The sequence below is a fragment of the Pezoporus occidentalis genome, unplaced genomic scaffold (assembly GCF_034315485.1).
Source record: "Pezoporus occidentalis ecotype Australia unplaced genomic scaffold, CSIRO_AGI_Poc_V1 ctg104, whole genome shotgun sequence".
Taxonomy (NCBI): domain Eukaryota; kingdom Metazoa; phylum Chordata; class Aves; order Psittaciformes; family Psittacidae; genus Pezoporus; species Pezoporus occidentalis.
The window spans coordinates 1,831,212-1,855,969 of record NW_026912822.1 but is presented as its reverse complement, the minus strand read 5'-3'; the positions used below and the strand labels follow the sequence as shown (position 1 = coordinate 1,855,969).

Here is a 24,758-nt window from a genome sequence, read left to right as displayed (position 1 = left end):
TGAAGACATAAAACCTTGCACAGAGTGATCTGGCAAATGTGACAGAGTCCCAGGGAAACTCTCTGTTCTGCTATTAAGCAAAATTAATAAATTAATTAAAAGAGGCTTTAGTAATTTCTGAAACGGGTATTACTCTACATTCATGAAACATAGAGTTTATTCCTCAGTTTACCTTCAGATCTTTTCACATAAGCATAAAATACTGCCAAATAAAAGTGTATTTGTACAACTTAAAGCTGGTGTGTATTAATAGCTCCTAAAGCTGCTGATCAGTGAAAAGTCAATGGGGAAAAAAGGAGTATGTTCATGATATTGCCATAGATGTTGTACTAAAGTCAGTGTTCAATCAAGAGTAGAAAACATGGTGTAGTAACAACCAGTAGAATTTGAGCCACTGTTGTAGATGATGCCTTAATTTCCCAGTTTGATAAATGAGAAAACTTCACCTTTTCTATTTGTTATATGGAACCCTCTTTTTTATAAAGGAAGCAGAGGAAGAACAGGTACAACAGATGGAAATGTTCTATCATCTACACTGCTTCCCCTTCCTCCATCTTGTTACTTCTCTCTGTTTTTCCACACACAAATTCATATATCTCCTTTAAGATATTTTGGAGCTGTATTAAGAAGTCAGGTGGAGTTCAGTGCAGAGCTCACTTTTAGTGTGAAAACTAAGTGTTTTATGTTTTGCAGGGCTTTGAACTGTCCATCTTAATCCATTTTACATAAAATCATGAAACTTGATCACAAATTATTCCTAATCTGATTGAATCTGGTTTGGGATTTCAAGTTTCCTGTGGCTATACCCAGTTCTATCTGGAAGTTAAATTGCAGTCTGATAGAAAGAGAAAGACATTCATAGAATAATAGTTAGAATTTAATATTCCTGCTTAAATCAAGTCTCCAAAAAATGCAGTGTCAGGATTTTGGCATATGAATCCTTTCAATAGTCATATGCTGTCTGGATTTATTTGTCATTACTTAAAAAAGAAAGAAATGAGTCAATTTTTCTTGTCTGTTTTAATACTCAATCTTAAATAGGTTTAATGCTTTAGTGAGAATATAAATCATAGAAGAATTTAGGTTGGAAGGGATGTTAAAGCTCACCCAGTTCCAACCCCCGGCCACAGGCAGAGACACCTTCCACTAGACCAGGTTGCTCCAAGCCCCGTCCAGCCTGGCCTTGAACACTGCCAGGGATGGAACAGCCACAGCTTCTCTGGGAGCCCTGTGCCAGGGCTTCACCACCCTCACAGGGAAGAGCTTTCCCATATTAAAGAATGAATGCAGCAAAGATATTATCTGCTGAGATTATGTGGGTTTCGATATGCCATGTTTAACTTTAGACTTTCTCCCAGGTCTTATAGGCATGTTTAGTACCTTTTTTCTTTTCCGTAGAGAGATGCATTGTCTGCTTCCTTCTCCCCCCTCAATCTTCACCCCTTCCAAGCTGGGGAAAAAGCAAGACCAGAAAACATTTTTATGGGAGAGGAGGAGAAACTGCTGCTGGTTCAACACAACTTCTTCCCTCTTTCTGAAACTCTTGTCAGAAGGAAGTTGGTAGAAGCAATAGAGAAGAATTGTGGCAGAATGCTTCAGAAAGGGCTTTCTAGGCAGCAAAAGAAATAAATTGCTCCGACTCTTTATCCTTATGACTGTACTGTAGTCAGGATCTCAGGCAGTCTCACACCAGTTGAAAAATCTTGCTTATGAATCAAACCACCATCAAAATGCCATTTGTAGAAGCACGTTAGAGGAGTAGAGCCTGCTTTAGCAACAATCTATACTGCAGCCCCATTGACAGAGTTGGAAGAAAATTTTATAAATACCTTTCAGATTTGGGTGTCTCCACAGTACAGCTTAATATATTTAATATCATTTACATTTAAATTAAAATAATTATTTATACATGTATTTGTTTTTATATTTTAATTTATTTTCATATTTTATATAGATGTAAACACTTTTTCAGGTCTACATCCAGATTTGTAGGCTTAATTTACATCATTATTACTAGAATTGTACCTTTCAGTAAAGCAACATTTAGACATCATTGCAGTGCATTTGGCACAGAAACTTGATTAAAGTGGAAAGTCTGCTTTCTGGAAAATCGCCTCCTGTGTTTCATGACACAGTCATATAAATTGAGGATTGCAGATCTGAAAGAATGATGAAATGTAGGCTTTGAGTAGTTTCTGAAGGAAATGTTTGTGGAGAATCCATAATAATAAATAATAATAATTGTTTGCACCACTTAATTACATATTACTAATACCTTTGAGAAACATTTCTTTTCTCAGAGTGGCATTTGGAAACTGCAATGGTTTGGCTGTTGTGGACTTTATGCAGAAGACAGTACTACTAAGCATGGGAACCCTTGACCTATATGGATCAAGTGATCCATACCAACGTCAACCCCGTTCACCTCGCAAAAACAGGCAATTTGCTGCAGGTAGGAAATGAATTATCGTGGCTATAAGCCTGTTATGTTCTTTGATTTTTTTTGCCTGTGGCTTTCTATAGTGCTTTTGAAATGCATGACTATTTGCTGGCCAGTGGAATTTCTGTAACTTGACAAAAGAAACCTGACATGTTCTTAGAAACAAAATGTTTTATGAAGTTTATCCTTTGGGGATGGAGGTCAGCAAGTAATTCTCTCAGCTGAGCCTGTAGCAAATCATAATGAGCAGAGCAGTCAATTATTTCTCTGGCAGGCACTTGAAGAGTAGTCTCTATGCTATTTTCTTTCTGGTTTGAATAAGTTCATACTGGTAGGGAAGAATTCAATTTAAATTTAATTGTATCTTCTGCCAAGTGCTTTTCATTGGTATTTGAATAAGCAGTTGTGTCTGGAGAAGGGTAACACCTGAGAGACATGCACATTAGCTTAGAATAGCCACTTTGTTAATGAATTGAAACTTTACCATATTTTAAGATTTAGTGCCAAGAGGATCACATTTGTGATCCTTTATGTAAGTTACAGCTATTCTTATGCATTGTGTGTTAGAAATATTAGTCCATCAATGCAGCTAAAATATACCATATCCCTTTGGTTATCTAAAAAAATATTTACTTCTATGAGAAAAAAATCAGGTCTTTTATGTTTCAAGTCATTTTACTCTACATATTCCATAAAACATCCTAGATGGAGCCAGACACAATTACGACATGTGTTTTATGTAGCTGTGGAGTTTAGAATTAGATTTTAAAATCTCTTTGAAAATGTTGTTTTAAATCTAACCATAAAATTCTAAAAGCAGCAGATTATAGTGGTCTTGTGACATCAGCATTTTCATCAGCAGACTGTGCACTACTACATCATCAAATCCTATTTCTCCATAGAGTGAATGGAAACTTTTATAAATTGGGAACATGTTTGTACTTCAAACAAAAAGTAAAAAATATAGAGAATAAAATTTAAGTCTTCAGGCCTGCTTCAGTTCCTGAAAGTCTGTTTATCTCACTTTCTAGGCATTTAATCACGGCAAGCGTATTTCTCATCTGTGCCAAGTCTTAAAAGATGTAAATTTGGCACAGCTGAGGAGAGAAGAGACAAGCAGCTTTAAGCTACCTTCAACTTCTCTCTCTGGTTCAGCCAGCCTCACAGCAGCTCCCAAAGTAATTTAAGCAGCTAGCCACAGGCAACATGCTGCAGAGCTCCCTACATAAAGCAGAGGGTATCTGGTATAGAAATAGCTGTTATCAGCACTGTGCCACATAGGGTTTCTCTGTGTCAGTCTTGGTCAGTCCTTTAAGGCAACATTCCAGCTATTAAGCGCTGCTAGAATGGAGCCCGCTGGGGATAAGGAATACCCACTTCTAGATTGCTCATAGAAACTATGCACCTAAAAAAAAGCCTCAGCTGCTTTCTCACCATCCATCCCACATCCTTTACTTTTTTGATTATTTTTCTTGTTCTATCTCCCAATTGGAAGGTAAGCATCTGCTGAAATTTCTTCACCTTGGCTGTTCTAGATGCTGGTTATGATATCACTTCCTTTCACTTTAGACTGTTTTTTCTCTCTTTCCTCTGCCTGCTGCTGATGCTGGTGTACTGGCATGTTCCAAAGACAACTTTTGCATGCGTGGCCTGTCTAACTTTTATCCAGATTTAACGAAACGGATCCGTACTTCCTATCAGAGTAAGTTCTATGAAGGTTAGGCAAATAGCTTTATCGTGATTGGACTATGCCTGACTTAAACCCATGTGTTTGTGCTTTGTAATGTGTTTTATTTAAACACATTCAGCATGCATGCAAATTTACTGTATTTTGTGATGTTAACCATGCTTGATATTGACAATTATCTTTATTATACAGATATTTCAAATCTTGGGGTTTTTTTCCAAATGAGTCAATGAGAAAAGCTCAGTGACTTACAAGGGCCTTAAAAATGATTTCTCAACTATATTATGTTCTTGATGACAGTATCTTTCTTTGGGTTTATATTTGTTTCGGTGTACATCTACTTATATGAAGCATTTCTTGTTTTGCAATGGCACTGTCTGGTTCTAGCTATTAATTCATTCTTGCCTATTTTCAGAAGAACAATGTGGCTTAAAAGAGAACTGATTGGATTGTGTGCTATGAAATTTACAATTTTAATCTTTGTTTGGTACTGGCATATTTGGCTTTGGGGAGCCATCTCATGCCTCTGATCTTTAGCAGAGAAAGTAAAATGGGCATAGAAATATGTACATCAAAGAGAGCTATGAAAATTAATGTTTTTATTATCTGTAAATTTTGAATTCTAGTGATAGGCAAATTAAATATTAGTATTCATCACTGTGGCATTCAATGAACAAAGCTATAATTAATTTTGCAAAAATGACTTTTCAACAGATGAGCTGTATGTATCTTAATTAACTGCAGTGCTTATATGTAATTAGGTCTCTAGGATGCCTCTTATTAATCTCTTTTTAAAGTTGTTTTCACAGAACAACTGGTTAGGCCATTTTACATTAAATACTCAGTATAGGCAAGATAAAGGGGTGGCAGTTGTTTTATCATCTCACATAAGTATGGAGTTGTGGAGCTATTGAAATGCATTTGTACACTTGCACAAGAAATTCTATTCCATCTGTCTAGACTGATTACTCAACAGCTGATTGCTATGATTTTGTTTCATAGTGCTTCATAAAAAGTGGCCTGTTTAGTTAAAAGACGAGTCTACTTACAAATTCAGCAGTCCATAAAAAGGTTTGGTGTATAATGTCTTAAAGTATACTAGTCTGGTCTTACTGCTTTCAAGTCTGCAACAGAGAACCTGAGGGTAAACAGCAGTCAAAGATTTAGAGGTTTAGAAAAAATAATAAATTCTAAGACCAAAATCACCAACATTTTCATAAAAATTACAAATACAGACCATAGAGTTTCTCATAGCTGAAAATATATGATCCTGTTTCCATCTTCAAGCCCAAAATCAGGAAAGTCCACAAAATCTTTCTGTATACATTGCAATTGAAGAGTACGAGTCTGACTCATGTGCAAGATCATTGACAGCTCCATTTCTTCCCTCAAAAATTATTTGGTTGTTGCTTTTGCCATTCAGTACTTCTACAGGAGTAAGTACTGTATGATATGAAAGATGCACCAGGCAGCAAAGAACAGGGCAAGAACATGTCATAGACTACAAATATCATGCTAAGTCATTCTTAAGTTATGCTTTGTTGTGATTTACCTGAGATAAGAGTTTTAAGAGGGGTTTTGAGAATGGATTTATTTCTCTCTTCTCGTAAGTGATGATGATGGGAAAAGAAAAACACATTATTTTTGGAAATTGTGCAGTTGAAGCTGATATTATTAAGGCAGAAGCAGGAGCAGTCATGCACTAACATAAGCATTAGGACTAAAGTTTTGAGGATTATATAAATGAAACTGGAAGTTAATGGGAAGACATATCAGGGGTTGATTCAATTAAGAAAGGAACCAGGAAGATAATTTCATGAGGATCAGTTTGAGAGAATAAGACTTGCAGGCACTGAAGGCAAAGAGGAGATTATCAGTGAGCAAGGTACTCGGACTTTTGTTGTCATTTTGGAGGTGATTTGTGGGAAGAAATGGACTAATTCTCAGATTCGGGCTGGATACTAAAGTGTGATGCTCCACACAATATTACAAATTAGCTAATCAGGGAAGAGAGTGTTGCTGTTAACTGTGCTGTAGTAGCAAAGAGAAGACTTTAGCACAAAGATAAAAAACAAGAGTTCATCTTGACGATGTTAAGTTCATGTCTGGACATTTGTGAGTCAATTTTAGAAAGATAGGGGTGCTACTCTAACTTGGATGGAAGGAATCCAAAGTAGAGATGTGTAGTCATGAATCATTAACATCAACAAAAGGTATTTATTGCCTTGCTAATAGTTGAGTGTCTCCTCAAATACTGGAATAGAGAGATAAAGGAAGTGTTGATGTTCTGCAACTGAAGAAGGAAGGTGAGGGGGGGATCAAACTGGGAAAAGAAGCAATATGTCAGAGAAGAGATGTTTTCCAAAGGAAAGACATAATCAACAGTGTCAAGGGCAGCATCCAATATGCAGAACACACTGGTGGAATAATTGTTTTGAATTTTAGCAATAAGTCTATAAAAAGCTTGATAAGAGTAACATATACATGTGTAAGCTAAACTCAAAAGCATCTAGGGTAGACTTAGAGCATTAAGACAGAACATTCTCTGGTCTGAGAAGTGGAAGTGGGAAGGGGGAAACAAGAAGGGAAGAAATTAGAAGGAGAAATGTGGGAGAAATCAGTTCTAGACATACATAATGGGAGAGATGGAAGCAATTGTCTTATCAGGGGAATTAATTTGGGGAAAACAAGAGGCTCAGATGAGGGTAAGTGCGGAGCTGGAGGTAGCTTTCTGGTGTTGATGACCGGTTCCATTTGATGTAACATCTGCTGGCAGCCACCTTCCTTTGTAGCAAGAATAAATGCCGAGCCAAAACAAATAAGCTCTCTCTGCAGTAGCGCACAACAATATCGTTGCTTGGTTGTTATTTATTTTCTTCAATTAAAATCAAGTTGTACATGTGGTACCTAGTGATAGATAACATATTCAAATATTAAAACAAGTACATTTACAGCATCTAGAAAAATAGTGCAGCAGAATGTAAAAATACCGACTTGCAAAAGAAATTTGCATCTCCTACTAGAAATTCATACCATCTGTTGGTAAAACAAGAAAATAAATAGGCTTTATGAAGCATCTAAAGAGTTGGCAAGTTCAAAGGATGTTGATCCATTGGAAAATAGTTTTCAAAATGGAGACTTTTCAGTGCGAACTCCTTGTTCCTAATCCAGGCCAGTCCCTAGAGGGGATGTGAGCAAAAGCAACCTTGGTCTGACAGCAGGACACAGAAAAAGGTGTGCTATGAGTCATTACATATTAGTAATTGACGCTTTAAATCCCTCCTGAAAACACAGTAGAAGCTAATATAGGTTAAGTTTTAAATTGACAGCTAAATTCTGAACTGTCATTCCCAAAGAATGCATCCTACTTAAACATAAAGAAAACAGTATGGTAATTCAGTGTGAAGAGGCGTCCCTGCCCATGGCAGGGGAGTTGGAACTAGATGATCTTAAGGTCCTTTCCAACTCTAACTATTCTATGATTCTATGAATAAGATAATACCAGTCTTACTTATTGGCTTGTGAATATTTATGATGATTTATTTATAATTCATTTATTTATAAGCAAAGACTTTGGGTGGTTTTAATTCAATGATCAGTCTGAACCGTTTAATCAGAGATAAAAACTTAAAATTTCAAAAATTATTTAAAATTAGGAGCTCATGGAAGTTGTTCCCCCATCCAAGCAGTACATTTTTCTATCCTTTAATAAAAAGGAAATGGGAATAAGCGTAAACCTTAAAAAGTATCCATAATGCCTTATGTTATATTTACATCTTGCATTATTTTCACATGTCTATAATTTGTTCAAATCAGAACCAGTTTCTTTATAATGTCAATGGACGTATCTTCTCACAGGTGGTCCTTTACATTGCCAATCTCAGTTCTTTGCGCTCAGCTTTGCTGCTATGCTCTTGCAGTACCTGAGCTCAAAATTTACTGTCGCAGGGGCTTTTGGGGCTAAAGCTAAAGACTTTTGGGGCATATATTGGGCCTACAGAGCTCCAAAATCAAAAGTGAAAATAGTTTTGTAATCCAAGTTCAGGAGCTGTTTTAGTCTCTCACATGTTCAAGGGAAGCTGAGTTGTGTGGAAATACTTATACATGAGAAATTATTGCAAAGATTTAGCTTGGTTCCCTTAAAAAGGAAGCAACGGTAGAAAATAAGCAGGAGTACAAAGAAAAGCATGAGAGCTTTGAAAGGGAAACAAAAGACAACATTTAATGGAATCAAAGGTAACACGAAATTTGACAAGTATATGTTTATTCCTTTCAGTGAATGACAGTTGTGTGCGTCATTGCATATAGCATGTGGGATTTAGGATTCATAAGATTAAAAGATACTTTAGATGTATAGATGGATGATTAGAAGAACTCATAGTATTTCTGAGCAAGAAAGATTTATGGCAGGAGAAAATCTGCAAGTGGCAGTGCTTAAGCAAATCTAAGTGTCTGAGATGCATGCCCTTGTGCAGGGCACATATCACCACTTAGGCTTAAAATGGGGGCTTACTGCACTTCTTGGTTTGGTTTTGGGTTTGCTTGGGGGTTTGGTCATTGTTAGATGTGATAGAGCTTGACAGCAAGTCCAGATTTGTAGAGAAGTTCACATGTTCACCCTTCTTAAATACCACAGCATAAAACCTTTACTGTTGTATGTTGTACAGCTGTTGGCAAACATAAAGAGCTTGTGGTGTTCTCCCAGTGGTTGCTCTTGCATTTTCAGAACAGTGATTTGGTTTCTTTCCTACTTACGTAAGTCAATGGCATCATAACAAAAAGGAAAAAAGAAACTATTTAGATGCAAAATCAGACCTGGCAGTTGACATTGTAAATACCATCAATAGTAACCGGGCAAAGCTTAGAAGAATTTCATTAATCACAACATCATAGCCAGAGTGTTAAAACTTTAATATTTCCAATACTGCGTTTACAATAGAAACGGTTCAATAATTCATTTTGTTTCTCCAAGGCCTCTGATGCTATGCAGATGTGCCAGACTCGCTCCCACTGTACCTTGCAGACAGTTCTGCAGCAAAAAGCAATTACATTCCAAATCTCTAGGTACATACAGCAAATTGTACTGCCTGACTCCAGGCTTTGGTAAGAAAGCTGTGCATAGAGAGGCTCCCTGAATGGTTGCAGTTCCTGAATTCTCTTGTAACATCAAAAGTGACTGGACTCATAATTATTGGAATATAAAATTCTCTCACAAATTCAAAGTTGAATTTAAGAACGATTCAAATATGTTTCTCAAAATACAAAGTTTTCAGTTTGCCACATTAATGTCTAGACTGATCTTTCACTGTTTAAAAGTCAGGAGCAAACATCATTGCTACTGACTTAACAAGCCAAATCAATACTGGTTTTTCAAAGTGCTCAAAGGTGCTCTAGCACTCACGTAGTTTTGTTCATGGTAGAAACTTTTCATTCTGCTGGCTGGGGCTCTAGATTCTCCCCATTTCTCAGAGCAGGTCAAAATTATACTGTAAGAAAAATATCAGTATTTACACTAGGATCCCACTGTTTTAATACGGCACTGGTGACCAAAAACAGGAGTCTGTATGAGTTTTAGAGATGGGGGTCTCTGAACCTGAGGGTCCAGAAGCCATAAAAATTAACCCATGTCACGTTGCAGGAGGTATGGTGCCAGATTAAAGCATATTGAAAGGTCATGATAGATGTTTGACTTCTAGTACACAACATCCTCGAAGTGTCTGTAAACACAGTATCAGTATGACAGTAATGCACATGAGTGTGGGCTAATGTTCACTAGGCTGTATGACCTGAGTAATGAGTCCCCACTGCTAGCAGATGGATGTCTGGTGCTGGGCTGTCTGCCAGTCCCAAGTAGCCTAACAGCATGAAGTGTCAGAGCTCCATATATCAAGTGTGAACCACTTGATACAAGCCATAGGGCACCTTTGGATATATACGAAGGGTACATCTGGAAAGGTGTGGCCATGCCCAGTTCATCCACAGTTAGCCCATGCCAGAGAATAGCACAAGCTCAGGCTTTTTCTCCCTAGCATGCCAAAAGGCATGTTAAACTTGTACATGCAACTTGTGCCAAGGATGGATCTTAGTTTGATCACAGTAACAAGCCTGAGCTTAAGCAGTGTAAATTAAGATTACTCTACTTCTTGCTGTCTTCCGTGGTAGAGTTCCTCACAAATACTTCTAAACAATATATCAGGATCTTGCACAAAAATTCTTCTATTCAGACAGCATCTCTCCCCCTGTTTTAAGGTTTTCTTCCTGTATTCTGCAGCAGTTAAAAGCACAGAGTTGCTTCCACATCAGTTTGACAGGGATGAATTGGTTTGATTTACATCATAGACATTTAAATCTTAAGCTCTATTTACTTGTTTTCTCTAGTTAAATACAGTGACTATTTGTCTACCCTGAGGGGCTCGGAAAACAAATCTGAGTTGGCAAAAGGTGTGATTTTAAAATCAGACCTAAATTCCTGCAGCGACAGCCTGATAACTGCTGTTATCTGAAATACCTTTTTTCCTCACGTTTCACACCATTCCTTTCTCCAAATTGACTTTGAAGTGCAGAATATCATCAACCAAGAAAGTTGAAGCATGCCCTGTTAGATTGTAACTTAACTTTTTAACTCCATTTTTTCAGGCCTGACTGAACTCAGTGACAGTCCAGTTTCCCTGGAGCTAGAGCGTTGCAAGTCTCCCACTTCAGGTAAAGGTGATTGGCTTCTCTTCCTGCAGTCTGTATAAGCCATTCATGTCATGCATCACTGTGTTTCATTAGTCCCTAAGAAGTGAAGTGCATAGTTACAATTCCAGCAAGAAGAATTTACTGCAGAAGTGCTTATTACATAGCACAATTAAAGCCTAAGTCTGTTTACTTAAAGGAAAATTAAATGTACGTGGTGCATCTCAAGGTGAAGAGCATGAAAACATTTAACAAATATCATATATCGTGCAGATACATCATGCAGATATATTCCTATATCCTCCTACTAGAGGCTTTTTTCTCTGCTTTGTTAAAAGGCTTTCTGACTGCTTTTTTTCAGTAGAGAGTCTTTATCTATATCTATTATGCATATGTGCACATAGAGAAATCAGTTTTAAAAACCAGCAATATGGAGGTGATGAATTTGAACCATTAAGACACAGTGCCTAAGTTATGTCATTTGCAATAGAAACGTAACCTCAAATCAAAATATTTGCTTAGCAACTACTTTGACCCGGCAGTGAAACTTTGGCCATTTGAAAATGAATAACTGTTTCCCATTTTACCCATAGTCCTTCAGAAGGTGGAGTTCGTCTCATTTTGAGAGACTTTTTCTGCAAGTGCCTAGTCTGCATTAATCTCTTTAATGTGAGTTCACTGTCTTAAAGATAGTTGCTTACAGCTTTTTTCTAATAGCTGACTTTTAAATGTGATGGAAAATAAGGATGTGTAACTTGAACAGGATGGATGATGGAGCAGGTTGCCCAAGAATGTTGTGAATGCTCCATCCCTGGCAGTGTTCAAGGCCAGGTTGGACAGAGCCTTGGGTGACATGTTTTAGTGTGTGGTGTCCCTGTCCATGGCAGGGGGGTTGGAACTGGATGATCTTAAGGTCCTTTCCAACCCAAACCATTCTGTGATTCTATGATACATTCATTTTGCTTGTGGTATGTGTATCACACTACTTTTCCTTATAGTTTGGTAAGTATTTTCCTTAGTTATGTTAACAAGTTCCCACAAATATGCTATTCAAGTCCTCTCTTACTATTTCACACATTTTACTTTATTGCAACAGGACACACTCATCTTGAATGAAGGCCACTAATCAGTAATTCACAAAAACCTAAAGCTAATAAAAGTATTTCCACAAAACATCTAAAAGAAAATAGCTGTTTTGAAAGATGTATTTCCTTCTACTCTTCTCGACCTAAATTCTGTAGACATGGGAATAGCAAAGTGAAATAATCTGTAATAATAGTGGTATAACACTAGGAGCTCAAACTCTTGAGCTGGGCCTCAGAAACTCGTGATATGGGCTTCAAAATCAAACATTTGATAGATTACTCAGTATAATCAGGCTATTTATTCGGCAGCTCCCTGGGATTCATCTTTTTAGCCTTCTTTCCAGAAATGAGCTGCCTTCTCTCTTTTTCCTTTTACTGAAAACTAGGAGATCACTGACTTGGTATACATGTGTGTATGTGCTTAGTTTTATAATGATAAATGACAGCTATGGCAATTTACTTTTTGTGCAGTTCAATTTTTCATTCTGCTATTGATCAAAAATACCAATTTTAGATAAATTTAAGATCGTTTGCTCCAAAATTTATACTGCTTTTCTGTTTTGGAGATTATTCAGCATGGAAAATATGGCATATTTATGAATGTTTCCTATTTTAGCCCTTCCCTGTGATTTTCCAAGCTGTTTTGGAATCTTTAAAATGTGAAATCAGGTGCAATGCTGTAGGTAGCAACTATTATTAGAAGTAACTGCTTTTTTCAAAATAGAACTTACTTTTACCATGAGAGATTTGTTATTTTTTTTTTAAATGGAAAATTAAAACAATATTGCTTTGGCATACCTGCTCTTAAACTGGGCAAAACCCAGTCTAATCATCTGCAACAAAAGACCTCAAAATTGTGAAGAACTTGGGAGTGGAGCTACCTTGTGCTTCTCAGCATAGCCTCCCAGTTGCATCAGCCTCTGCACTGGCTAACATTTCTTTCTTGTAGCACACAAGTGATGAATCTGCATAGTTATGGATTCATCAGTCAGGATCCTTTTAATTCCCGTCTTGCCTTTGGTATAAAGTGCAGGGCACAGAAGCTCTGTTACGGAAGCGTGCTGTACTCTGGAGAGATTCCTGTTCTGAAGGTCTTTCAACTAGAACATGAAATGAAACCATTTGATGAAAATGTTTCTGAAATGCACAGGATTGGCCACACACGGGGTAGCAGCAAGTGGAGAAACGCCAGCCTTGCTTTGTAAGACTTGTAGGCAAAGAGGAATAAGCCTCTTTAACCACTAGTATTTTTATTTTAATTAAATTAGTAATTAAATATTATAGTGATGCATTTTTCAATACTGTACAGGAAGAAAAAAGTCCCTAAAGCCATTTGAAAGGTATCTGCTTCCTTATGAATATCTGAGTGGTGGCAGTTTCTGTTGCAAATAAAAAGTATCGCAGGAATAGCGATATTCATGGAATAATGTTGCTAAAAATTGTGGGACAAAAAACTTCAAAAAAAACCTAAATACTTACCTATATAAAGTACACTTTGTGAGGACAGTGGTGCAGCATGGCATGCCATCTAATGGTATTTGACTGGCTTAAAAACACCTCTCAGATCACTCAGAACAGTGGAGATCAGGATTTTTCAATACCATCAGAATATCTTTGTCATGCAGGCCACGTTCTTTCAATAGCGAAAATCAAACTGCATTTTGATTGCTGTGATTTGGAGATTGTAGGTTAGGGCTTTGTACTACATTCGCTCTGAAGCGGCATGTGAGAACTCAGTAGCCCTGAACCAACATAAAGAACTCTGAGGCCTTGTGAGTACTCATAGTGTAAATGATGCTACATCCAGTGCTGGAGTATATAGTATGTTAAACCCAGTACCCGTTCCAATAAAGTTTAGCTTTATTTTTATCACCTCATTAGGAAAATTTATTCAGTGGTCCTTAGGAATATAATATACATAATATGTGTCCCTTATTGTTTTAGCCATATATACGCAGCTTTATATTGAAGTGTATAGTTGCAAATACACTGTGAGCGCAAGAAAGGGCATCTTTGAGAGGTCATTTAATTTTGGTGTGTAAGATGCAATGGGCAGTTTAGACTTCTTTCAAAGACCGTCAGTCCATGTACAGGAGAGTGACCTCTCAAGTGTGTGTTCTCAAATGAAAGTGCATTTGTGTTTTTTCTTAAGGAATCACCTTCATACTGGGGGCTCACATCCAAAATGCTTTTAAGACTATAGATCTTAGAGAAGGCTATGTAAGTATTTCCACAATTGATTCCCATGAGCTTTAGAACAGGTCCCTAATGGCAACATTATGAGTATTTATATATGCTGTGATTTCCAAGTGCTGTTACCCTGGTGCATTCCACTGGTTACATCTGCTGGGATGAGGCTCATGCCAAACTCAACTTCCCTGCAGGAAATGTGCTTAAATAGCTTTGTTTCAAAAAGAGTATTATTAAGTTTCTAACACAGTCACTCATGGGTAACTTCAAAGTAGCTGAAGAGATTTTACTCAGTTTGAAAACTGTATTCTCATGCACAAGAAAGTAAATGTTTGGAAACATTTTGTGTGTGTAAGACAGAATGTCATTTACTTTGTAACATTATAATTGATAACTGCCAGAATAACCATTTTCTCAGGTATCAGATTAAGAAGAATGTTGACTAGTCAGAAGGCAAATTAATCATTAAAGAGAGGTTAGCTCCTGCACTGTGAATACAAGGTGCATTTTATCACTTTTTCTGATATGTGATGAGGGTTTTTTCTGGCCTGGTGAATTCATGCTTGCTTAAGATCTTGAGACACATAAGGATTAGCAAGGAACGGAGAGCAGTATGAGCTGGCAAAGGGAAGGAAATGGGGATCTGCATTTGGGCTTTGGAGTTTGGGTTAGGGAGAGCAGCATGGATGGCCCCCATGCAGCCCATGGTGCCGGGCTCAGTGGGGCCTGAGCCCCCCAGCAGAGGCCACCAGCCCCTGTGAACAATGGAGACAGGAGCTAAGCAAGGGAGCAGGGCAGCTCTGGGGAGGGTGACCAGGGCTGAGCACTACCTGGTGATCACTAGGGACAAGGGAGGATCAGCAAGGCCATGGCCTGGCACAGGAGTGCAGCAGTGCAGCAGTAGCTGTAGCTCAGGGCACAGCAAGTGTGAAGTTAAGCTTGAAAGTAGCTCCCACAGGAAAGCACTTCCTGGGGTGCTCTGCCTGAGGCCACCAAAGGAAAAGGGCTGTCTCTACACTGGCTCTGAGCCCCAGTAGCCAAATGTCCAGGACCTTACTGTGTACCTTGTCCAATTGAGTAGCTAAACATTAGGCTCTTAAATCCATGTTTTAGCAGTGAGGAACTAGGACTGACATTCAAAAGTGTTACAGACAGAAGCTCCCTAAGAGAAAGAGCTGTATGAAGAGCTGTATTCATTTTGACTTAAGTTCTCTGAATACAGTCCTGCTGTAATAACTGAGGGGAACACACCACTGAATGTCATCGCTGCGAGCACGCATTAGTGTGTTTGTTGGTTGTGCCTTCTTCTTTTCACTGAAAGACTGATGGGAACTATATTGTTACAAGATACCACACTGTCAGGTGAGGAAACTGGGTGCTCAGCTTAGCTAGCTGCCAGACCATACCTATTAACTCTGTCAGCGCTTCCTTCTCACCCCACAGTTGGATAACTTGACTGTTGACACATTAAGCTCTTTGGGGAGGGTCTGTCTTGCGTTTCACCATGGCATCACAATTTGAAACAGCTGCTTCCAGCATGAATGCAAACAAATAATGGTAACAAACAGCTCTGCTAGCCTCCTGAACCTTTGTACTCTGCTGCATACTTACACTGGATTTCAGAATCTCTTTCTCAGCAAGAGAGGTTTACATGCATGATCCTCCTTCATAATAAATGTAGAGATAGTAAAACACACGATTTAAGTACTAAAAACAGGTTATAGGATGATAGTGATATGATAATATCCACACTGTTGAATAGTGAAGTTAGTTTTACCCTGCAAATATAATAGGCACAGCTTTAATCGCAGTAAAGCATGAAAGCAACCAGCTACTCCTTTTGTTTTTACACTTGTGGTCTTGACAGTGGTCCATGCTTTTCCTAGCACAATTGTGTCCTACACCAAAAAATTCCAAATTTGGTGGTGGAAGCAGTGGTAGGAGTAACTGCTGGCTTCCTCAACTGCACCTCCTTCATTTCCTCATCCTGTGTGTCTCTTTTGTCTTTTAGCCCCCTACTCTCCATGTCCTCTACTCATGTACCTGTAAACTGACTGATCAACTGCATACTCCTTTCTGATCCTGTCTTTTCAGCATCCTGAGACTGTGTTAAGATTGCAGCCTTCAGTATGGTGTGCCTATTTTGGCTGTGCACAGCTGTGGCAGCTCCCAAATCAAGCCTGTTTCCAGTCCTCCAGGGGAATCAGAAAGTGCATACTTTGCATGTGCTGTATGAGACTGCACACAAATAGCTGGGAGCTATTTCTGCGGTCTTGCAGTCAGACATAAATACCATAACTTGGGAACATCTGTGGCATATAACACAAGGCATAATTCTTGTTATACAGAAACACCTTTTAACAGAAGAGGTTAAACCACTGATTTGCAAAGCTCAAAGGCTCTATGATGACAGCACTAATGAAAACTCCCTGGTGTTAAATGCAGTTAGGTTTTGTAGTTCTGAAATACCCTAACCTAGATCCTCACCTGTAAGTAAAGTTGCCCTACAGTCTTCCTTAGGAATTGGTAACCCTTTTTCAGAGGGTTAGTTGGACCAGATGTTGTGCTTTCCTTCAAAGGAGATTATCTCACAAGTGATGCTTCTTTCTGTATAGCAAAGCACTGATTTTCTGGAGTAGTATTCACAACCTGTGTATGACAGCTGCTCAGATAAATGGAAAGTTTTTAAAAGGCTGTTCTGAAAATCAAGCTGCCCTTTGTGAGAGTGCCTAGTGTAGGATGTAGGAGCTGAACACTTGGTATCCAAATTTGAGAAATTTCATGTAGTAGTGTTAGTGATATATATATTGATGTTGGGTTGACCTGAAGAGATCTCTTTGCTTTGTCCCAGAGCGTCCAGTTAAAGTGGCAGCTAGAAGTGGGTTACTGGGAGGGCTCTGCTGGTTCTGCTGGTACCAAAATGTTGCTCAAGAGCCTAAAGGGCTCCCCTTCTCTTCTCTGAAGAAAGAAAGAAAACCATCTAACATAAGTGCCAGCTGGTATTTTCTTCTGCCACATTGCAGGCTTTGTAGCTTATAACACTGCAAAAGAATGCAGCAGAAATTCTGTTTAGGAGCTTTGTGACTTGAAATGGTAAGTGGCTGTTTCGGGCATCCTTCTGACCTAAAAGCTTATTAAATTAATATTACAAAGGTTTTGTTCCTTGTATTCGTATGTCCCAGTGTTCCTATCACTGTGATACTTACCATGTGGGACTTTCTTCAGAAGTATAATAGCTAGCTGACAGCTACTGCATTGTTTGCTTCCAGTAACAGACAGTATGGGTAAGGGGTAAAAGCCAGAAAACAATGTGGAAAAGTACTGACTGAGTGCAAAATGAAAGAATCATATTGGAAATTAAGTCTTTTGAATAATTAGTTAAAGATTTCTTAAGGAATTCTTTTAATAAATGTAATGCCACTTTGACTGCTACAAGACATGCTTCATTTCAGTCCTTCGGTGTTCATTGTTGAAAATGTGCTCTTGTGTAAGGAAATGAAAACATTTTTGAACAGAAGCAAAATCATAGTTTTGAGGGCATAATTGGAACACAACAGACAATTAAATCTGAAGTCAATTCAGAGCAGTATTTGGATGTCTAGATAACACCACATTGTATCCTGAAGCTCTTGTATTTCGTTTCTGTGCAATCTGTCTTCCTTTCCGTAATATTACAACAGTGTGTTCTGTCTCCATCATCTGTACAATATGCCCTCTCTTGTTCAAATGGTGTCTTGAGGTATGAAGTTGTCAGAACTCGTCATTTCATTGCACCCTGTTATTAGATTGGTTTCCAGGTGTTTAAATATTTGTGACGTGCTGCATAAGCAGCACTTGCAATATTTGCCTTCAGCTCGTTTGGGTTTTTTTTAATCATTCCTGTCATCACAAGGTAAGATATTGCAGCACACAGCCAAAGCTGTGCAAAACACCATTCACTTCTGGAGTAAGGTTTTTTCCAGTGCTTTTTTGTTCAGTTACATTTCTTTTGCTGAATGGTGGACATTAAAATATTGAAACCAGAATTCTGCCTCTAGATGCTGATTGAAAAAATAACCAAAACAACATTCTACAAATTTGCAATATGGTGTTAACCAGAAGATGGCATGTTGTTTTCCCTCACTCCTTTTTCTTTCTTACTGATTAACAACTGCCTTTCTCCTTTTTCTGTTGTTTCAGTTAAAGGATCAAGAAAGTTAAGTCTGCCAACAGATCTTAAGACTGATCTTGGTACGGTAGGCGAAAGCCAACAGCTTTAAACTTCCTTACATTCATTGGCAAAACATTTTACTGATTCATGAGATAACACAATAACCTTCGGAGGCTTTGTCTGAAAAGGCTTTCTAAAAACCACCTATTAACCCATACAGTTCTGTTGGCAGCTCTCAGCATTTTGCTTGTTTAATATTCATGTATTTCATGTAGACATATTTTGCCGATCATTACACACTGGGTGTGTAGTATTTTATGATGAAAAGGCTCCAGAACTTTTTACATGCTTGAGCCATTATAACTGGTTGTCAGTGATGTTTATCTCTGCCTATAACACCCAATGCATGCGCTAGTCTGTTTTCTTTTCGATGTACAAATTCTGTGCCACAACTATGATCAGACAGTTGAATATCTGTATTTTATGGTGTGTCTTGGTCCTCTCCTTGAGACTTACCTCAGCCAGTTTGCTGTAATCTTTTCCTCAATTCTTCTTTTATATTTCAGTGGAAATGCATAGTGAGAGCAGAACTTTCACCTCCAAAAACCTCAAATGAAAATTCAACATCTTGCATAACCTAAAAAGGTTTAGGGCAGATCATGCCCTCTTAAGTATCCAAGTAAAGGGGATTGCTCCTGGCATTTGTGTTGGAATGTGTGGTTCCCATTATTGCTTTTATGGTTGTCTTTAAATATTCTCAGTCTCAAGGAGTCCTTTCTGGTTTTGCTCTCATGAGAAATTTCTTATGTCAGGTGACTGAAAAACCAGGTAGCTTTTTCGCATTACTTTGTCTTTTTAGAGATAGAAATTATAGTTAGAACACATCCTTGCATAATGCAGCCAAACTTAATTTCTGTCACTAGGAATCATGTGCATATATTAAGCAATGCAGCACTGTTCCCCAAGGCAAAAGTTGAGAATAAATGTCTTCCACATTATAGATGGCTGATGAACTTGGAAAACTGCTAATAGCTCCTGGTAAAGATTAAGGAAATAAACATTGAAAAATCATTGGGAGATTCAGTCCATGCTGTGCAGATTTCAGTGATTTTGTTGAAGTAGCTCTCTCCATCATTAGCAGTGATGTTTCAGAAAGTAGGAAGGTAGGAATGCGCACACAAAAAAAAATCAGAGTGGAAAATTATAATACTCTTAATACTCCAAAAAGGTAAAAGGAGTGATGTAGGCAGCTAGAGACCTTTAGAATTAATATTTATCACTAAATAAATGGGCAGCTATTAAGAGGAAAGGTACTTGATATTTAAGGTATTAAAATAGCCATGGGGTAGGATCTAAGGCTAAACATGCATGAAATAGATTTATATTCTGAATCATAACACAAGAGAAAGATAAATCTGCCGTGTCAAAGACTGGGTTTATCGGTTTTTAGAAAAGCAAGAAACAAACCAATGTAACTGAAAGTGCTGAAGGTTTTGTAGTGTAATATAAAAAAGTTGCATAACAAAGGAAAAAAACCTGCCTTACCATCAGCTTTCCTGTAATCACGCCAGGAGCTGGACAACAAACACACAAAAACCCCCAAACCAAAACCCACAACACGGGAAAAAAACCCACAAAACCCCAAGGGCTAGGGAGCAGGCTGACTGTGCCAAAAAGGAAAGCTGTAAGAGTTAGAGAAATTCAGCCTACGAGAATAGGAGGCATGATGATCCATCAGAAATATACGACATACATAGGGAAGTTTGGAGCGCATAACCCTGTATGTGCTTTTGGTTTCATCACAGTCATGTTTCTGCCATGCCACGATTTACTTGTACTAGTGGTTTATTTGAATAACGTAGAACACAGAACTCCATTAACATCAAATTGCAAAATTATCAAATTATCACTTAAACATTCTGTTTGTTGCCACTTCCACAGTACTTCCACAGTACTCTGTCCTAGTATCACCAAGCAGCCTGATGGATTGCTAAGGATAAAGCATGTGGAAGCAGCATGCAGTGTATAAGCTGGCAGATACTCCCGGCTGATCAACTACAGAGGAAAGCCGAAAACCCGCCCCCTGAAACAAAACAAAAAACCTTATTTCAGTTCTCCTTCATGGTTGTCTTAGAAGGGCAGATTCCTGTTTATTATTCTAGCCATTAAAACTGTGCTGAATTATAGGTTGCTTAGTTTATAACAGGCTGGAAAAAGCATCTCTTTCTCAATGTAAGGAGCTAAATTTAAATGGGAGTTCCTGGAAAAGGTGAATAATACATGCATTTCGTTTGTATCTGCTCCAAAATGTCTTGGCTACACTGGCAGAGCTCTTAGAGATTATTTATCCACTGTTTGATTGTTTCCTGGGATTATACCCATAGTCTGAATATACAGGGAATAACAATTCTCTCTGGCCCACGCTTCTTGTAAAGATGTTCAGGTCACCGCTTTCAAATGCAAAGATGCTGTGCATCCATCCCATCGGCTCTGGCTCATAGCTTTTTACAGAGTGCTGATACATCACCTACTCTCAGTACCAACTGCAGCTAATTGGGAAATACATTAGCATTTGGCAGTTTACAGTTCTGCTCCCATCTTAGGATCTGGCTCATGTAACGTCCTTGCTTCCACTTTGCTTTGAATTGTAATAGTAGAGGTTAAGTAGAAGTTAAATCTATTTCTGGTGGAGGTGCTGCCTGTACTGAGAATTACTTGGGGAATAGTTTGCTAGGATTGAAGGGAATAATGTGTGATCTGATGACTCAGGGTGTTCTAGTTAAACCTTGTCAGGATTTTTGTGACTTAAAGGTACTTTGGGACTCCATTTTGATCTTTGTATGACTGGTAAAGCTGACCTCAGCATCTTATTATTTTGATGTAATGGTTATTATCTATCCTTGCTGAAGAACTTGTTGCCCTGGATGCCATATCTTCACACAGAAATGTGAGAATTACCCTACATACATTGGGGGCATACATTGGAACTTCTTGATAGTTTCACCTACTGCAGATCTGAGTAACCCAGTGTTTATCTGAGTTGTCCAGAAGGAAGATCATAGAATCCTAAAACATCAGGTTGGAAGGGACCTCAAGGATCATCTGGTCCAAGCCTTCTAGCATGACCTACTAGATGTCTCAGCACTCTGTCCAGCTGCATCTTAAAAGTTTCCAATGTTGAGGAATCCACCATTTCCCTGGGAAGATTATTCCAATGACTCATTGGAAAATCTCTTGTGTCCAACCAGAATCTCTCTGGGAGTATCTTCTACCCATTACCCCTTGTCTTGTCCATGTGACTCATTGTAGAAAAGGAGTTTCCATCTTCTTTGCAGCCACCCATTAAATACTAGAACATGGTAGTAAGGCCCCCCTGAGCTTTCTTTTCTCAAGCCTGAACAAACCCAGTTCTCTCAGCCTTCTCTCATGTGGTAGGCTTCCCAGTTCTCTCACTGTGGCGCTTCTGGTCCCTCTCCAACCTGTCCACAGCTTTTTTTGAGTAGCAGGGATGTGACATTGATGGTGCGTGTAATGTACAGCTTCCCTATTATCCTTCAGAAGCAGCTCTGAATAGTAGTATCTGTATTTTGCTGAAAAGATCATCTACACTTCCATGCGCTGCTGCAGTGAAATGAGTTATGGGGATAATCCTCATCTAATTTAATCAAGTGGAGAATCTAGGACATACCATGGCAGATACAACTGCTTTTATATGAGAGTTTTCTCACTTTGCTTCACCAGCCACTTTAAGCATCAGTTTGTGTTTTTCTTTTAGGAAGTAATTCTGCTGATTTCATTAAAAGCTTTCAAAGTTACCAGGTAATCACAGGGAGCTGGACAGAAGTCCTGACTAAAGGTGGAGATACTGGGTAACTGCTGATTTTTATTTCATTCCTGTGAACAGATGGTTTCACTGTAGGAAATTCTGTTATCACCTAGACTTTATTAGCCAAGGAACACAAGAAAATACAACTAGAGACAGTCATCACTGCTTCTTCTTGCAAGCTGTGATCTTTAAAAGATTAATATGATTCCCCATTCTTTCTTCAGATATTTACAAGCGGTGAATGAATTCTTTACCAGGTCAGAGTTAATGTATTCCATTTTACACAGCAGTGAAAAACTAGACAAAGTGCCAAATAATCTCAGTTTTCTCAAGGATTTGAGAAATGTCTTCTGATGCTGATGCCACCATTTGATGCTCTTGTATTTCATTGCAATGGAATGCTCCCAAGCCTGTGAAACAGTACCTGGATATTGTAAACAAGACCTCATTTTGATTTTACAAGTGAGCAGTGGGGTTACAGTAGTTCTTGCTTTCCCTTTTCAAAGTGTTTTACAGCAGCCTTTAGACACTGGCAAAGTTTTGAATCTTTTAATGTGCCTTTGTTTTACTGCTGCATTGGCCAAGCTGGGAGCTTGTGAGAGGTGCATCCTGCATTGGTTTGTCTGGCCCTGATGTTTAATGCTGTTTACAGTGCTAAACACCACTTCAGAAGTTTTGAATGGGCATGTGTTGCTTTCCTTCTTGGTCTGACCTTTCTAGAAAAGGCAGTTCAGACATCCAGCTGTAACAATGCTTTTCTTGAATGACGTGGCAATATACATTGGAAATTATATGTATTTCTACATGCAAAGGATGTTATGGGCTGTTCAGTACGTGTCTCCTAGAAGGAAAGAGTAATTTCTATTCACTTTTCAGTCTGAAAATACCAGCTGAATTGAGGAGTCAACTAAACTCTGCTTGTAGTTAGAATTACAGCATAATAAAGTTGGAAGGGACCTCTAGAGGTTGTTTAGGCCCTCACCATACTCAAAGCAGGTTTAGTTACGTCAGCTAGGTGAGGGCAGCATCCAGTTGAGTCTTGAGTGCCTCCAATGACAGGGTGTTCCCAATCTCTCTGAGCAATCTCTTCCAGTTTTGCATCATCCATAGTGGAAAAGAAGTGTTTCCTAATGTTTAACCTGAATTTCCCATCTTCCAAGACGTGTCCTTTGCCTCTCATCTGACCAGTGCGCACCTCTGAGAAGCATCTGGCTCGATCTTCTGCATGTGCTTGGATCAGGTAGTTGCAGACAGCAATAAGGTCTCCCCTAGTCTTCCCTTCTTAAGGCTGAGAAAAAAAAACCAGATCTCAAACTCTTCTCTTACATGATGCATGACAACTCCCTTGCTGGCTTGGTGGACCCCTGCTGAACTCAAGCCTGTGTATATCTTACACACAGTAAGTGTCTTACATGTAATGGAGAGCCCAAAACTGGGCACAGGACTTGAGATGTAGTCTAAAAATGATAGAGGGGAAAGATGACATCCCTCAAACTCCTGGCTGTGCTCCCGCTGATTCAGTGAAGGATGCTCTTTGCCTTTTTTGCTGTGAGTTTGATCACTATTAGGATGAAAAACATTAAGGGTTGAACTAAAGTCTTTCACTTTTACAGAAATGCTTTCAAATGTTTGGTTCCTCTGCAATTTCACATTTTCAGGCTTGGATTTTGATATTCTGTAGCTGGGACCTTCCTAGACAAAAGTTTCTTTCATCTGCTGAAGGTCAGGTAGGTGTATGACGGCACCAGTTTCTTCTTTAATTAAGTAAGAGAAGGTTTAATGGTCAGACAGGTTTAAAAGAAAACCTATATCAACAGATATGTTAGCAATCTGCCAGTTCAAATAACTGGAATAGAAAATGGCAACAAGAGCTGACCAGCAGGTTAACTCTGCGAACTATGGCAGCAGATTAGGCACATGGTGTGTGGTTATATTTCAAATGGAGGAAGGGGCTGCTATATGGGAGATTTAACAAGCAAGTAGTCTAAAGGAAAGGTAAGTGTTTAAAATCACCAAGATGATACCCTAACTAAAACGTTTATAACTGGTACAGTGACATTTAGTCACAAAGGAAAGACGGTAAAATTTCTTAGCTGAAACAACTCAAGCAGAAAATATCATTATACATTTAAGAGCTGATAATAACAAAATGAGAGGCAACTGCTAGGCTCACCATGTAATAGATTTTCACTGTTCCTATGCTCTCTGGTTTTACTTAAAGCAGAATTCCTTACTAAGAATTCTCAAAGGTAAGTAATTCTCCACTCCTTTCAAGCACTGTAAACACATATGTAGCATTCTTCCATTCTGTGGTCTCTATACACTCCCCAGGTTGTAGTACTTCACAGCAGTCAAAATCTGGGGCTACACATTGATCTACTAGACTTGCCTGGACCAAGATGTCCTCTATAGTAGGTAATTCAGATTGGGATTGAGCTCTCACGCAGCCTGTAGTCTCTGTAGGCAGAGACTCAGGCATGAGACAGATGCTCCTGTCACCTTGTTTGGACTTAAGGCGATATCCAGTTTTAGTAACTGACTTGTGTGTGCAAGGAGAAGAACATTTAGAAAGTAATAATTTTCCATGAATAATTATTTTGACAACAAAGTCGTAACAAAAGAAGGATAAATTGAAACCCTAAATTAGAAGATGTCAACGATAAAATCTGGTTTTGCAACATTAAAATAAGAATGAATAATTG

At 38.5% G+C, this 24,758-nt stretch overlaps 2 protein-coding genes across 10 annotated transcripts in view; one reads left to right on the top strand and one right to left on the bottom strand.

Annotated features, from left to right (window-relative positions):
• HGD (homogentisate 1,2-dioxygenase) overlaps positions 1-24,758 on the bottom strand; it is a 339,522-nt gene that overhangs the window by 280,142 nt on the left and 34,622 nt on the right. The gene's annotated exons all lie outside the window — the stretch shown is intronic.
• The window catches only part of STXBP5L (syntaxin binding protein 5L), a 190,148-nt gene that overhangs the window by 135,206 nt on the left and 30,184 nt on the right, over positions 1-24,758 (top strand). For 3 of the 9 annotated variants that reach the window (XM_062618662.1, XM_062618696.1, XM_062618733.1), the window contains 4 exons: positions 2,301-2,452; positions 4,071-4,142; positions 10,764-10,829; positions 18,260-18,310. In XM_062618662.1, coding sequence (XP_062474646.1) covers positions 2,301-2,452; positions 4,071-4,142; positions 10,764-10,829; positions 18,260-18,310 — 341 coding nt within the window. The remainder of the gene's footprint in view (positions 1-2,300; positions 2,453-4,070; positions 4,143-10,763; positions 10,830-18,259; positions 18,311-24,758) is intronic. The other 6 variants (XM_062618671.1, XM_062618712.1, XM_062618705.1 and 3 more) reach the window with 4 other exon arrangements.